General features: G+C 61.7%; 1 protein-coding gene across 6 annotated transcripts in view; it reads left to right on the top strand.

Annotated features, from left to right (window-relative positions):
• Positions 1-12,040, top strand: part of GK (glycerol kinase) — a 45,279-nt gene that overhangs the window by 3,323 nt on the left and 29,916 nt on the right. For all 6 annotated transcript variants that reach the window (XM_029079617.2, XM_029079621.2, XM_029079619.2 and 3 more), the window contains exons 2-3: positions 8,796-8,869; positions 10,173-10,279. In XM_029079617.2, coding sequence (XP_028935450.1) covers positions 8,796-8,869; positions 10,173-10,279 — 181 coding nt within the window. The remainder of the gene's footprint in view (positions 1-8,795; positions 8,870-10,172; positions 10,280-12,040) is intronic.

The raw sequence follows: 12,040 nt of genomic DNA, 5'->3' as shown, positions 1-12,040 counted from the left end.
GAGGGCAAAGGGTGGGCGTGTGGCGGAGGCCCTCCGGGCCGGAGCAGAAGAGGGCGGAGAGGGTCGTCGTCCTCCTCCGTCTCCGCCTGCCCCCTTCCAGGGGTTGCCCCCCTTAGGGGGATGGCGGCACGGCTCTGACGGCGCCCCTTGGGCCTCCCCGCCGCCACTCCGGCCTGCCGGCGGGCTCCCGGGCCGGGGGCGGGGGGGGGGGGCGTTTCGGGCTTAGGCCTGGCCGGGAACGGGGTCCGACCCCCCCATCCTCCCTCTGCTTGCGTCGCTGTGCAGCCTCCAGGCGGCTGCCCCCCCCCCCCCCCCCCAGCCACCCGCCCCCGCCCCGCCCGGCTTGGGGCTTCATTCGGTCATATTTCTTAATAATAATAATGTTGGTATTTGTTAAGCGCTTACTATGTGCAGAGCACTAAGCGCTGGGGTTGATACAGGGTAATCAGGTTGTCCCCCGTGAAGCTCCCAGTTGATCCCCATTTTACAGATGAGGCCACCGAGGCACAGAGAAGTGAAGGGACTCGCCCACAATCACACCGCTGACAAGTGGCAGAGCCGGGATTCGAACCCCTGACCTCTGACTCCCAAGCCCGGGCTCCTTCCACCGAGCCACGCTGCTTCTCTAAGCGCTTAGGATTTCCCGAGCGCTTCCTGAAGATTTCTTGAGCGCTTGGGATGTGCAGAGCACTGTACTAAGCGCTTGGAAAGTACAATACGGCAAAAAAGAGAGTCGACCCCCACCCCCAACGGGCTTACAGTCTGCGTCCGGGGGGAGACAGTTATCCAAACAAGTGAAGAGACATCACCGGCTCTGCCCTCCTGCCTTTTCCGGGAAAAGACTCGTCGGGCCTTCCCGGGATCTGGGGAGGAACCTCCACCCCAAAGCAAGCGTTTGCGCAAATGACGCTTCCATTTCCAGTCGGACCGCTTTCGTAGCCGGGTTGGACCCGGGGCGTTACGATGCGCCCGACTTGCCCCGTATCGGCCGCCGAACGGAGAGCCGGGTGTGGGGACGGCCTCCGGAGCCGGGCCGAGATCTTTCATTCGTCCAGTTCGCTCGATCGTATTTATCGAGCGCTTACCGCGTGCGGAGCGCTGTACTGAGCGCTTGGGAGAGTACGGTTCAACCATCGGCAGTGGCATGACCCAGCCGCAGTGAGCTATTCCGCCCCCACCCCCCCACCTCTAGGCCAGCCGTCGTTCTGGGGGCGAGTCGGTGGGTGTGGCGGGCTGGACCCGGTGAATGGCGTACCCCCCTCCCCCCCTTTTCCCTCCCTCGGTCTCCCCCTCCCCAATCCGTCCCCCCTCGAGCCTCCTTGGCTGGCTCCGCGGTTCCGCTGGGGCCGGGGGCGTCTCTAGGCTTTCGGGAGAGAGGCCGTGGGCCGGGGTTTTTTCCCCTGCCCCGACGCCTCGGCCGACGTTCGGGTGCCCGGCCGCCCGCCCCGACCCCCGCCCCCCGGCCCCCGGGGTGAACTGAGAAGGAGCACAGGTCCCCGTCCCCGGCTGGTGCCGGCGAGGGGGTCCAGGGGCGGCAGGTCGACCCCGCCGTCCAAGGCGCGAGGATGAGCTCCCCCACCCCCTTCCATCCTCCCTCTCTCCCTCCCCGGGGCTCTTGCAGCTCCCGACGGGCCGAGAACGGGTTGGGGGAGGCGGCTCAGCCTGGGGCCTCTCCGGCCTCCCCTCCTCGTGTCTCGTGAGTAACGGGGGAGCTAGGCGGTGACTTCCCAAACCCTCCTTCGCTCTGCGACGGCGGAAAACCGTCCCGTGTCCCTCGGACTGGATGACGGCGGGGGGGGGGGGGGGGCGGGGCCGCCCGGCGAGGGGGCCGTCCGGCCCGGGGGGTTCGGCAGAGGGACGTGAGGGCCGCCGGCTCGGCTCCGCCGGGCTCGCCTCCGACCCTCGGAGGGGAGTTGGGTGACGGGTGGCCGCCGGGGCCGTCGGTACGGAAGGCTCCGTTCCCCTGGGTGAAGACCGTGACGATCGTGGCGGAAAACCCGGCCTCGACCGAGTCGGCCCCACCGGACGGACTTGCGCAACGGCTCTCCGTGTCGGTCAGCCCTGTGATTCCCCGGGGCGGGGTGGTGGCGGAAGAGGGGGAGGCCGTGGGTCAGGAAGGCTGACCTGTAGGCCCTGCTCTGCTCCTGGCCTGCTCCGTGACCCGGGGCGACTCCCTTAACGGCTGCGTGCCTCAGTTGCCTCATCGGCCACGTGGGCGGGGAACGTGTCCGTCTGTTGCCGTACTGGACTCTCCCAAGCAGTCCGTGCCGTGCTCGGCACACGGTAAGATCTCGGCGGATACGGCCGACTGACGGGTCGCCTGCAGATTCGGTACCCGTTCTCTTTCACAGACTGTGAGCCCCGTGTGGGACGGGGACCTTGTCCAACCTCGTTAGCTTGCATCTACCCCAGCGCTTAGTGCCACGGCTGGCACACGGTAAACACTCTGCAAATATCATTAAAAAAAGAATTAAAACCCGGCCAGAGTAGGTTTAGCGATGATCATGAAAAAGGAATCTGTTAAACGCTCACTGTATGTCAAGCACCGTTCTAAGCGCCGGGATAGGTACCGTTTAGTCGGGTTGGGCCCAGGCCTTGCCCCCTCTGTGGGGCCCAGTCCTTGCCCCACAGAGGGCTCACGCTCTTAATCCCCATTTTACAGATGAGGTAACCGAGGCACAGGGAAGTGAAGTGACTTGCCCCGGGTCCCGCGGCAGACCGGCGGCGGAGCCGGGATCGGAACCCGGATCCTTCTAACTCCCAGGCCCCGGTCTATCCACTAGACGACGCTGCTCCCACCGAAGCGATTTAAGGCGATCTTAGCTCTATCGTGTGAATCTCAAATGCGCCGTACGGTGCCCCGGGATGCTTCCGAGGGACGGGTGTCCAGTGGTTGCGGGCTGGAGCTCCGGAGCGTCGGAGCAGACGGGCGGGCCTCCTCCGTTGTACCTGGCCTTCGTAGCTGGCCAAGTCCAAGCCACTCGGTGTCTTCAGCAACCTTCAGGCAGAGCTTCCGCCCTCCGGAAGTAAGAGATTTGCTTCGTCTAGGGTGTGACTGGCCGAGGCTCAGAGAAGGGCGAGGGAGAAGGTTTGTTCCGGAAGGCAGCCGACGGGCCCAAGACAGGTCCCGCTGGGCATCCTCGAGGGTGGGCTTCTGGGAGTCGAGCTCTACGCTCGGTTTTCCTCCCCCTTCAACCGTCCGTCCAAACGATTAGGTCAAGAGGTGGTGATCTCTTCCTCGCTCCCGCGCCGGTCTCGGTCCAGCGGTAGCCCACGGAGCCGAGTCCTAGCCGTCGGGCCCAAGGCCGACGGTTCTCCCGAAGATCACCGGCCAGGAGTTGGTCACAGCCGCGGGGAAGCTCGTTTGTGGTGGGGATTGTGTCTGGTTTTTTTTTTTTCCTCCCGCCCAGGACAGTGCTCTAAACACAGCGCTCGATAGATGCCACTGACTGCCCGACCGACCGGTCGCGGGCCACGTGCCGAGCGGGGGCTGGTGGAGGCGGCGAAGGCGGACTGACCTTCGAGATGTCCGAGCAACCGAGTGCGGGACCGCGGGCGGGCCAGGCCCGCTTCCTCGGTGGGCCCGCTGGACGGAACGGGCGTCAGACGGGGCACCGTAAACCGCTCGGCTCTGAGGAGCCTCCCTTTTCAGGGCACCCGTGGCGAGAGCGGGCTAGCCGTGGGGGAAGGGGGAGCCGGTCGTCCGGACCGTCCTCGCCGTCTGCACGTTCACTTCCTCTTTCCGGAGGCGACGTCCACGGCCGCCTGTCCGCTTCCCGGAGGGGGTCGCGTCTGGCCTGCCGAGGGCCAGCGAGGGGACGGGCAGCGAGTCACCTGGAAGGGGAAGTGAATTTGCAGACCGTTCCCCCCAGCCGAGCGAGTCACGGGACAGGAGAAGGTCGACTTTAGGGCCCGCTCCTCGGCCACCGCGGTCGGGGAGACGCCGGCCCAGATCGAGGTGCTCTTTCCGATCGCCCCCCCCGTCCCCTCCCGTTTCAACTGACTCTTCCGGAGACCCCCCGAAGGGCGTCTGGCCTAAGCTTCCAGCCGAAGAAAGCCTTTGAGATTTGTAATTCCAGCCCTGCCTCTCGACTGCCCCACGCCTCAGTGTTTTCGAGACAGTGCCCTTCCCCGGATGGCAGGAGCGGCCGGCACCGCTGCCCGGGATCGACCCGCGGCGATCAAGGTCACAGTGACCTTTGCAGAAACGGTTCTCGTTCATACCTGCGGTCATCCGTTCGGTCGTATTTACTGAGCGCTTACCGCGCGCAAAGCACTGTGCTGAGAGCTTGGGAGAATGCAGCGCACCAACCAGCGGATTCATTCCCTGTCCACAACGCGCTCCCATTCTAGAGGGGTTTTCCCAAAAGCTCTGGGATCCACCGTTGATGTCACTCTGTGGAAACCGTGGACTGGCTCGGTTTCCCAAGTATCACCGTCGAGGCGGATCTACGCTTTTAAGCCCCTAACCGTTCCCCGCCCCGAGTATTTAGCGAAGGTCACCTAACAGGAGCCGTCCCAAGACCGAAACTCAAAGAGCTGCTCCAGATGCATTTGGATCATTTCCCAGAAGCGAGTCGAGTGGGTGTTTTAAGGACGGGTTCCCGGCCGGGCGGGGCGGCGGAGCCCACTGGCGGAGGCCCCCGAGTCCGGTTTGGGGTTTGGGGGGCGGTGGGGGGTGACCGTGCGGTCTCTCGAGGCCGGAGCTGTGACCCGGCTTGCTCGCATCCAGCCCCGCCGTCCACACCCCCTCCCGCTTCTCTTGTTCCCGGAAAACCCGCAGGACCGGATCGGGGTGAGCGCGGGGCCGAGTGAGGCACCCGGCTGGCCCGGCCTCAACTTCTTGTGCCTCTCACAATCCTTTACCTCCCACATCAAGAGGCCGAGCTTGGAAACTCCCAGATGTACTGATTATTATTGGATTTAAGCCGTTTTGAATGATAGGAATTCCATTCACTGGCTCCGGGATCCCACCCCGCCCCGCCCTGGCGAGGAGAAAGGCAGCGTGGACTGTAAATCTCCTCTCCTTGGCCTTGGAAAGATCCCTGGGGGGGGCTCATCCTCCCTTCCCTTTTGTGTGTGTGTTTCTCTCCGCTCCCCATGCATTCATTCAGTTGTATTTGTCTGAGCGCAAATGTATGCTGAGCACCCTACTAAGCACTTGGGAGAGTACAGTATAACACAGACACACTCCCTGCCCACAATCACCTTAGAGCTTGACTCTGGTCTGTAAGCTCACTGTGGGCAGGGAATGTGTCTGCTAACTCTGTTACACTGAACTCTCCCAAGTGCCTGTAGTACAGCGCACATAGTAAGCGCTCAGTAAATGTCATCGGTCGATCTGTTCCCCCGCCACCCGCTCCCGTCGCGGCCCCAGATCCAGGGCAGGGGTCGGACGGGGCCTCTGTCCTGGCGTCGCTTACGCTGTTGCCGCAACGGCTGCCGAACCTGACCCGGGATAGCTCTCCCCACCGCCTCCGCCGAAGGGGAATCTGAGGAGCCTCGGGGTCGCCGTGACCTCCAGGAACTCCGGGTAGCCTCGGATCCGCTCCGGGCTGGGGAACGGGGCTAGGGAGGCTCCCCGGTCGGAAACTGCCTCCGGGCTGGTCCCCAAATTTCCTACCGCCCGGACTCCGCCCGCCCCGGAAGGCTCTGAAGCCCGGGGACTCCGTCGGGGGCCTCCCCGGGCACCCCATCGCCGTGGCTCCCCTGACTTGGCCAGCGGGCATCCGCTTCCAACTGAGACCCGGAGAAAGGGTCAACCGGCTCGATTCCCCCCTCAGGGGATTCTGAGATAGGGTCGGGGGGATGGTAGCCCTCGGAGGATCCCGGCGGAGCGTTCCGTGAAGGTGGGATAGTCCGGGTTCGGTGCTGTCTGATTAGAATTTTCAAAGAGGCCCGGTGGGCTCCGGGTCCTGGCCTTCCGGCTGGGAGTCCAAACGGGGGAACGGAGGACTTGGCTCCCGGGTGAGCCTCCGCCCTCCTTGGCCCGCAGGGGCGGACGGGGTAGCCCCTGGGACCGGGACCGCTCACGGTAGCCGCGGAGTTTCACCCGGGCTCTCCTAGGGGCGCCCGCTCCTTAGGTGGCGGGCGGGCCCTAGCCGCACAGTCCCGGCTTCCCCCGCTGCCTCCCCGGACCGGACTCTAAGCTCGTCGTAGACAGGGAATCTGTCTGCTTACTGGTATACTGTCCTCTCCCAAGCACTTAGTACAGTGCTCTGCACAGAGTGAGCACTTAAAAAATGTGATGGACTGACCGAGTGGCCTCCCCGTGCTCCTGTGACCCGAGGGGACAACGGGAGCTGAGAATCATGATGATGGTGTTTGTTAAGCGCCTACAGTGTGCCAGGCACTGTACTGAGCGGGAGTACAGCGAGGGTGTCTACAGCACGTTCCCCGCACGCGTTCTCCGCCAGTGATGGCTCTGCCCCGAGGCGGACCCTTCCCCAGTCCTCGCCGCCACCGAAGAAGGTCCGTGAGCGTGAGTGAGTGCCTGTGTGTGTTCACGTGTCTGAGCGCGTGTGCGTGTTCACATTTGTGTGTGCAACTCCCTAGTTAGCTGGATTTGGCGGGGGAGTTCGCTGAGCGTTTCTCGCTCGAGAAGTCTCCCTCTGACTCGGTCCCTTCCAGTCAGTCTAAAAATTGAGCCAAATTTCACACAAAGAGCAAATGCCCCCCCGTACGTCGTCTCCTTCTCTCCCCCCCCCCCCCCCCGCAAGCTGACCCCCAGTTCTGCCACCTGTGCCTTGCCGGAGCGCCGCGCGCGTTTCTCCCGGCGTCCGGGCAGCTCGTAGGAGGAACCGAAGGTGGTTAACGGATCAGTTGAGGGTAGTTTCCTTGCAACCCCCAGACCTCCCGGCCCGTCGGCGTGGAGAGGAGTGGATGGGACGGGGCGGACCAGGCTCGGGCGGAAACGGGTGACCCGGAAGCGGTACGGGGAGCAGGACCCCGAACCCTCGGCGGAGAGGCTGGCGAGGGCTGGGAGGAGAGCAGAAGAGAACGAGGACCGCCGTCGCGTACTGGCTAGACGGCTCGGTGACCTCCGGCCTCCTGTGCTAAGCCGCGGCGGCGACAGGGCCCCTCCACAGGGCGGGCGGTTCGGGAGAAGCGAACGCGCCCGAGGTCGGGTCAGTGCGCAGACGGGGTGGGAGGACCGAACCTTGGCTCCGCCGCTCCCTCCCCCGACTTAAGCCCTTGTGTGGGAAGGGGCTATGGGCCGTTGGCTCCAAGGGGCTCCCCGCACCCAGCCCCCCCCAGCTGCCCGCGCCCTCCGTTCCCGGACTCGGCCGGTCCCTCCGTACAATGCCCGAGTGCCCGGCTGACCCTCAGGTGCTGCCGCTGATGGACTCGGCCCTGTCTTGGTCACCATCCACGGTATTTATGGAGGTTGTGTTGGTCCCGCCACTCACCGTGACCGTTCTACCCGCACAACGCTCGATCCGGGCCACCATGCCGGCTTTAGGATTTGCCCACTTCCCTTCACCACTTTTACTCTTTTATCGCTTCCTGTTTGCCCTCTTGGCCCGGGCCTTGGCCAGACCGCCCTCAGCAGTACTCGTCAGACAGGCCCGGGCCTGTTCCCTCCGACCCAAGCAATCAAACAAGAGACTCATCTGCCCCCAGAGCGTCTCAGCCCCGACGCCCTCGGAGAGAAACGCGTCTGCGCTTCGGGAGTGTCGCGGTCGTACCGGAGCGACGTCGGCCCCCGCCGATGGCCTTTCTCCACTTGTTGCAAGACGTCTCCTTCCGAGACGTCATTGCGCAAGATTACGAACTCTCCCCCACCGTCTCCCTGGCCAGATTTTTGACCGACTCTTGGGAGCTGGTCGGCTCCACCCTCTGCTTTAGTTTCGTAAGAGTCCAGAGGTTCCCGCTTTGACTTTCAGAGGAGTGCCGAAGGAAAGCTACGTGGCCGAAGGCCGAATCGCTAAAGGAATACAAAAACCTTTAAGCGTTCGACTCCTTCAGACGGTTCCCGGCGAAGCATTAATAATCTGTCGGCTCTAAGGGAAGAGTTTAAATGAGCTCTTGCCCGTCCTTTTCCGGCCCTGAATCTCCAAGTCCATTCAGTGGCATCGTTCTCGTAGATAAGCATTTGTTTTAAGGAGCATTCCAGTGATCCTCGGGTCCATTTCACTTAATCCAAGCACGGGATGGGAAATCCTGCTCCCTCGCCCTTGGCGTGCAGCCAGACGTTCTCCACGGAGGCCCCGCGGGTGTGCAGGGGTGTAGTTCTAGGCGGTTGTCTGCCATTTTCCCTGGCGATTCCCATGGCCGAGTTGACGTTCCCAACTTGTCGGTTTTCAGCGCGGGCTTCCTCTGTGTAAGAAGCTTCCGGCGTGTGGATGACCTGCCCCCAGGCCGGTGTTGTAGACGCACGAGGGGTCCGGTCTGATGGTGGGGTGGAGGGGCATTGTGGCGGAGTGGCTAGAGTCCGGGCCTGGGAGTCAGAAGGTCGTGGCTTCTCGTCTCGGCTCAGCCGCTTGTCTGCTGTGTGACCTGGGGCATTTCGCTTCACTTCTCTGAGCCTCTGTTCCCTCATCCGTAAAATGAGGATTGAGACTGTGAGTCCCACGTGGAAAGGGGACTGTGGCCAACCCAGTTTGCTTGTGTTCTCCCCACTGCTTAGAACAATGCCTGGCACATAGTAAGCATCCATCTCAGAGCTCAGAACGATGCCTGGCACATTGTAAGCGCTTAATCAATGTCATTATTATTATTATTATTATTATTATTCTGGCCCTCCGAGCAGTAAAGTTCCTGAGCCTTTGGCATTCTGTGTTTTTTCTTTACAGGTTTTCAATGCAAAAACAGCAGAACTCCTTAGCCATCATCAAGTGGAACTGAAACAGGAGTTTCCGAAAGAAGGGTATGTCATTCCCCTGGAAAGTTTCAAGAGGCACGAAGCAGACGTCTCCCTTATACCAGTTGTCGACGGTGAAGTTTTAGACCCCCAAGTCTTTGCTCCCCCGAGTTTTATCAGGAGAATTGTCCTGGGCCGATCGTGCCGGGAGCCCCAGTGAAGAGAAGCGGCACCGTTCGGTGGCTAGAGCCTGGGCCTGGGGGTCAGAAGGACCTGGGTTCTAATCCTGGCTCTGCCACGTGTCAGCCGTGTGGCCTTGGGCAAGGCACTTCACTCCTTTGGGCCTCAGTTCCCTCATCTGGAAAAGGGGATTAAGACTACGAGCCCCATGTGGGAAAGGGACCGGGTCCAACCTGATGAACCTGTGTCTATCCCAGAGTTTAGAACGGCGCTTGGCACATAGTAAGCGCTTACCAAGGACGATAATTAATTAGAAATCTCTCGATCGATCAACTAGTGGTTTTTATCAGGCACCTACCGTGTGCCAAGCACTGTACCGTGTGCTCGTCAGAGGACGGTAAGTAGAGTCGATAGATACGACCCCTGCTCTCGAGCGGCATTTTCTAGGATCAGAATGGTCCCGGCGAGAGACCGCGCGAAGCCTTAGTCGTCGATGCCGGCAACGTATTAGGGCTTGCATCGACCAGCTGGGACATCCCGATTCGGTGAGAGAGGGGCGATCCGGTCCTCTTCCCGGAGCACGTAGGCACGTGTCGTGGTGCTGTGACCGCCTCCTCCTGTTAGACCCCTGAGCGTCACTCTCCGCCGCTGGGCGGTGAACTCCTGGAGGGCAAGGATCGTGTCCCCGAGCTCCCCCGTCCTCCGTGAGGTGCTTAGAAAAGTCCTCCGGACACCGTAAGGACTCAGTAGGTACCATCGGGTGATTGGGAACAGCGAGACCCCCTTCCCCTCACCCCGTCGCGCGTGCCGTGGAGTCCGACTCGAGCCGTGTTCCCGGGAGTCGACGTCTCTGGGCCGGGCGCTCCCGGGACCGTCGTGCCCGTCTGGGCACGGAGCGACCGCGGTCCATCGGGGTGGGAGGCCGGGGACCCCTCCCCGGAGAGGCCGGCAGCGCCCCCCTCGCTCTGCGAATCGGCGCCCGACCCGGTCCCCCCAGAGCGTCTGCCGCCGGCCAGTTCTGAGGGACTCTCTCCGGAAGAGGTCGGACCTCTGACCTCTGTTTCCCGGAGAGAAACAAACGCAAAAGGCTCTCGGCTGCTGTAAGCGCGCTCGGGTGACCTTTGGGGCTGCCCGTCGGGTCGTTCGCCGTTTCCTATGGGGCTAACGAGATGTTTCGCTGTGTTTAAAGATGGGTGGAGCAAGATCCGAAGGAGATTCTGCAGTCTGTCTATGAGTGTATAGAGAAAACCTGTGAGAAACTTGTCCAGCTCAATATCGACATCTCCAACATCAAAGGTAGGCGCCGCCCGTTCCCGTTCTCGGAAGGAAGGCAAGGAAGAGAGGAAGGGAGGGCCAAGATTCCCATCTGGTTGGCATCAGGGTGACGGCGTGGAGCCTCAGGCTGGATGAGGGGCATCTCCGAGCACGCCGTGCCACCCCGCCCCTGCCCCTGGCCTGCTGGGCACCCCGGGTGACTCACCCTCCCGGATGGAGCCCGGGCCTGGGAATCAGAAAGACCTGGGTTCTAATCCCTGCTCTGCCACTCGTCTGCTGAGTGATCGTGGGCAGGGCACCTAACTTCCCTGTGCCTCGCTTCCCTCACCTGTAAAATGGGGGGTGAGACTGTGAGCCCCAGGTGGCACAGGGACTGTGCCCAACCTCATGAGCTTACTTCTTCCTACCCCAGTGCTCGGAATAAGAGCACAGTAGAGAAGCAGCATGGCGTAGTGGATAGAGCACGGGCCCGGGAGTCAGAAGGTCACGGGTTCTGACCCCGGCGCTGCCCCTTGTCTGCTGTGCGACCTTGGGCGAGTCACTTCACTTCCCTGCGCCTCGGTTACCTCATCTGTAAAATGGGGCTCGAGGCCGCGAGCCCCACGTGGGACGAGGGACCGCGTTCAGCCTGAACTCCTTCTGTCCACCCCGGTGACCGTGTGCAGAGCCCTGCTTGTATCCCCCCCAGCGTTAAGTACAGTGCCTGGCACGTAGTTAAGCGCTTAACGAATGCCATGGTTATTATTATTATTTCGGTTCCTGGCGCGGAGTAAAAGCTTAACAAATAGTGACTGACGGGGCTTATTGTTACTATCGTTATTGTTCCCCGGGCCTCGGGTTCTCCGTCAGTAAGTCAACACGATCGGGCGCTTATCGTCCGGAGAGCAGTCTGCCAAGCGCTTGGGAGGGTACGATCCAACAGAGTTGATAGGCAGGGAACGTACCCGTAAAGTGGGGTTAAGGAAGAGAGTGAGGAGCAGGGATTGCCTCTGATCTGATAATTTTCTCCCCCGGGGCCCGGTACAGCCCGAGCCTTTAGTAAATGCCGTTGTACTTTAATGGTCACGGGGAGTCTTGTTTGGCTCTTTGAAGGAGGTAGAAATGTTTGAATCCCTCTCACACGGTTGAGTATTTCTGGAGGGCATTACCCGGAACTGAAATATGGGAAATATTTGAATCCCCCTCTGGTGGGTAAAGCCTTTCTTGAGGGCGTTACTCGGAATTTCAGGATCCTCTGATTAGCCCTCAGTTTCCACCTGTGTCATCTTTGAGGGTGCGGTCCGTCAGTTCTTCCGAAGCCCCTCCCTTCAGGCCAGGCAACCTCTGGCTGCTCTGAGTGGGGCGGGGTTTGCTGAGCCGCTGAACTTCGGGTGCCCAGTGGAAAGAGCCAGAGCCCGGCGGTCAGGAGATCTGGGTTCTGATCCCCGTTTCATCCCCTTGCCTGCTGGGTGACCTTGAGCAAGTCACTTCATTTCGCCGTACTTGAGTTCAGATGGGAATTAAATCCCAGTTCTCCTTCCCACTTGAGAGTGTGAGGCTCATGTGGGGCAGGGGCTGTCCTGATTATCTCACTTTTACCCCCGGTCTTGGTACAGCGCTTGGCACATCGTGGGCATGACATGCACCCCACCGTTATTTGCGGTGAGTTCTCTCCCTCCGACAGAGCTTCAGTCGGAGGTGATCTCTGATCGGCAAACAGGCCTTTGAGCGCCAACTCCTCCGTCGCTCGATCCGTGGTATCTATTGGGCAGGTACTGTGGGCGGAGCCCTGCACTAAGCACT

The sequence above is a fragment of the Ornithorhynchus anatinus genome, chromosome 15, assembly GCF_004115215.2.
Source record: "Ornithorhynchus anatinus isolate Pmale09 chromosome 15, mOrnAna1.pri.v4, whole genome shotgun sequence".
In the NCBI taxonomy this organism is placed as follows: Eukaryota; Metazoa; Chordata; class Mammalia; order Monotremata; family Ornithorhynchidae; genus Ornithorhynchus; species Ornithorhynchus anatinus.
The sequence above is the reverse complement of the archived record's forward strand: the minus strand, read 5'-3'. Positions and strand labels throughout refer to the sequence as shown.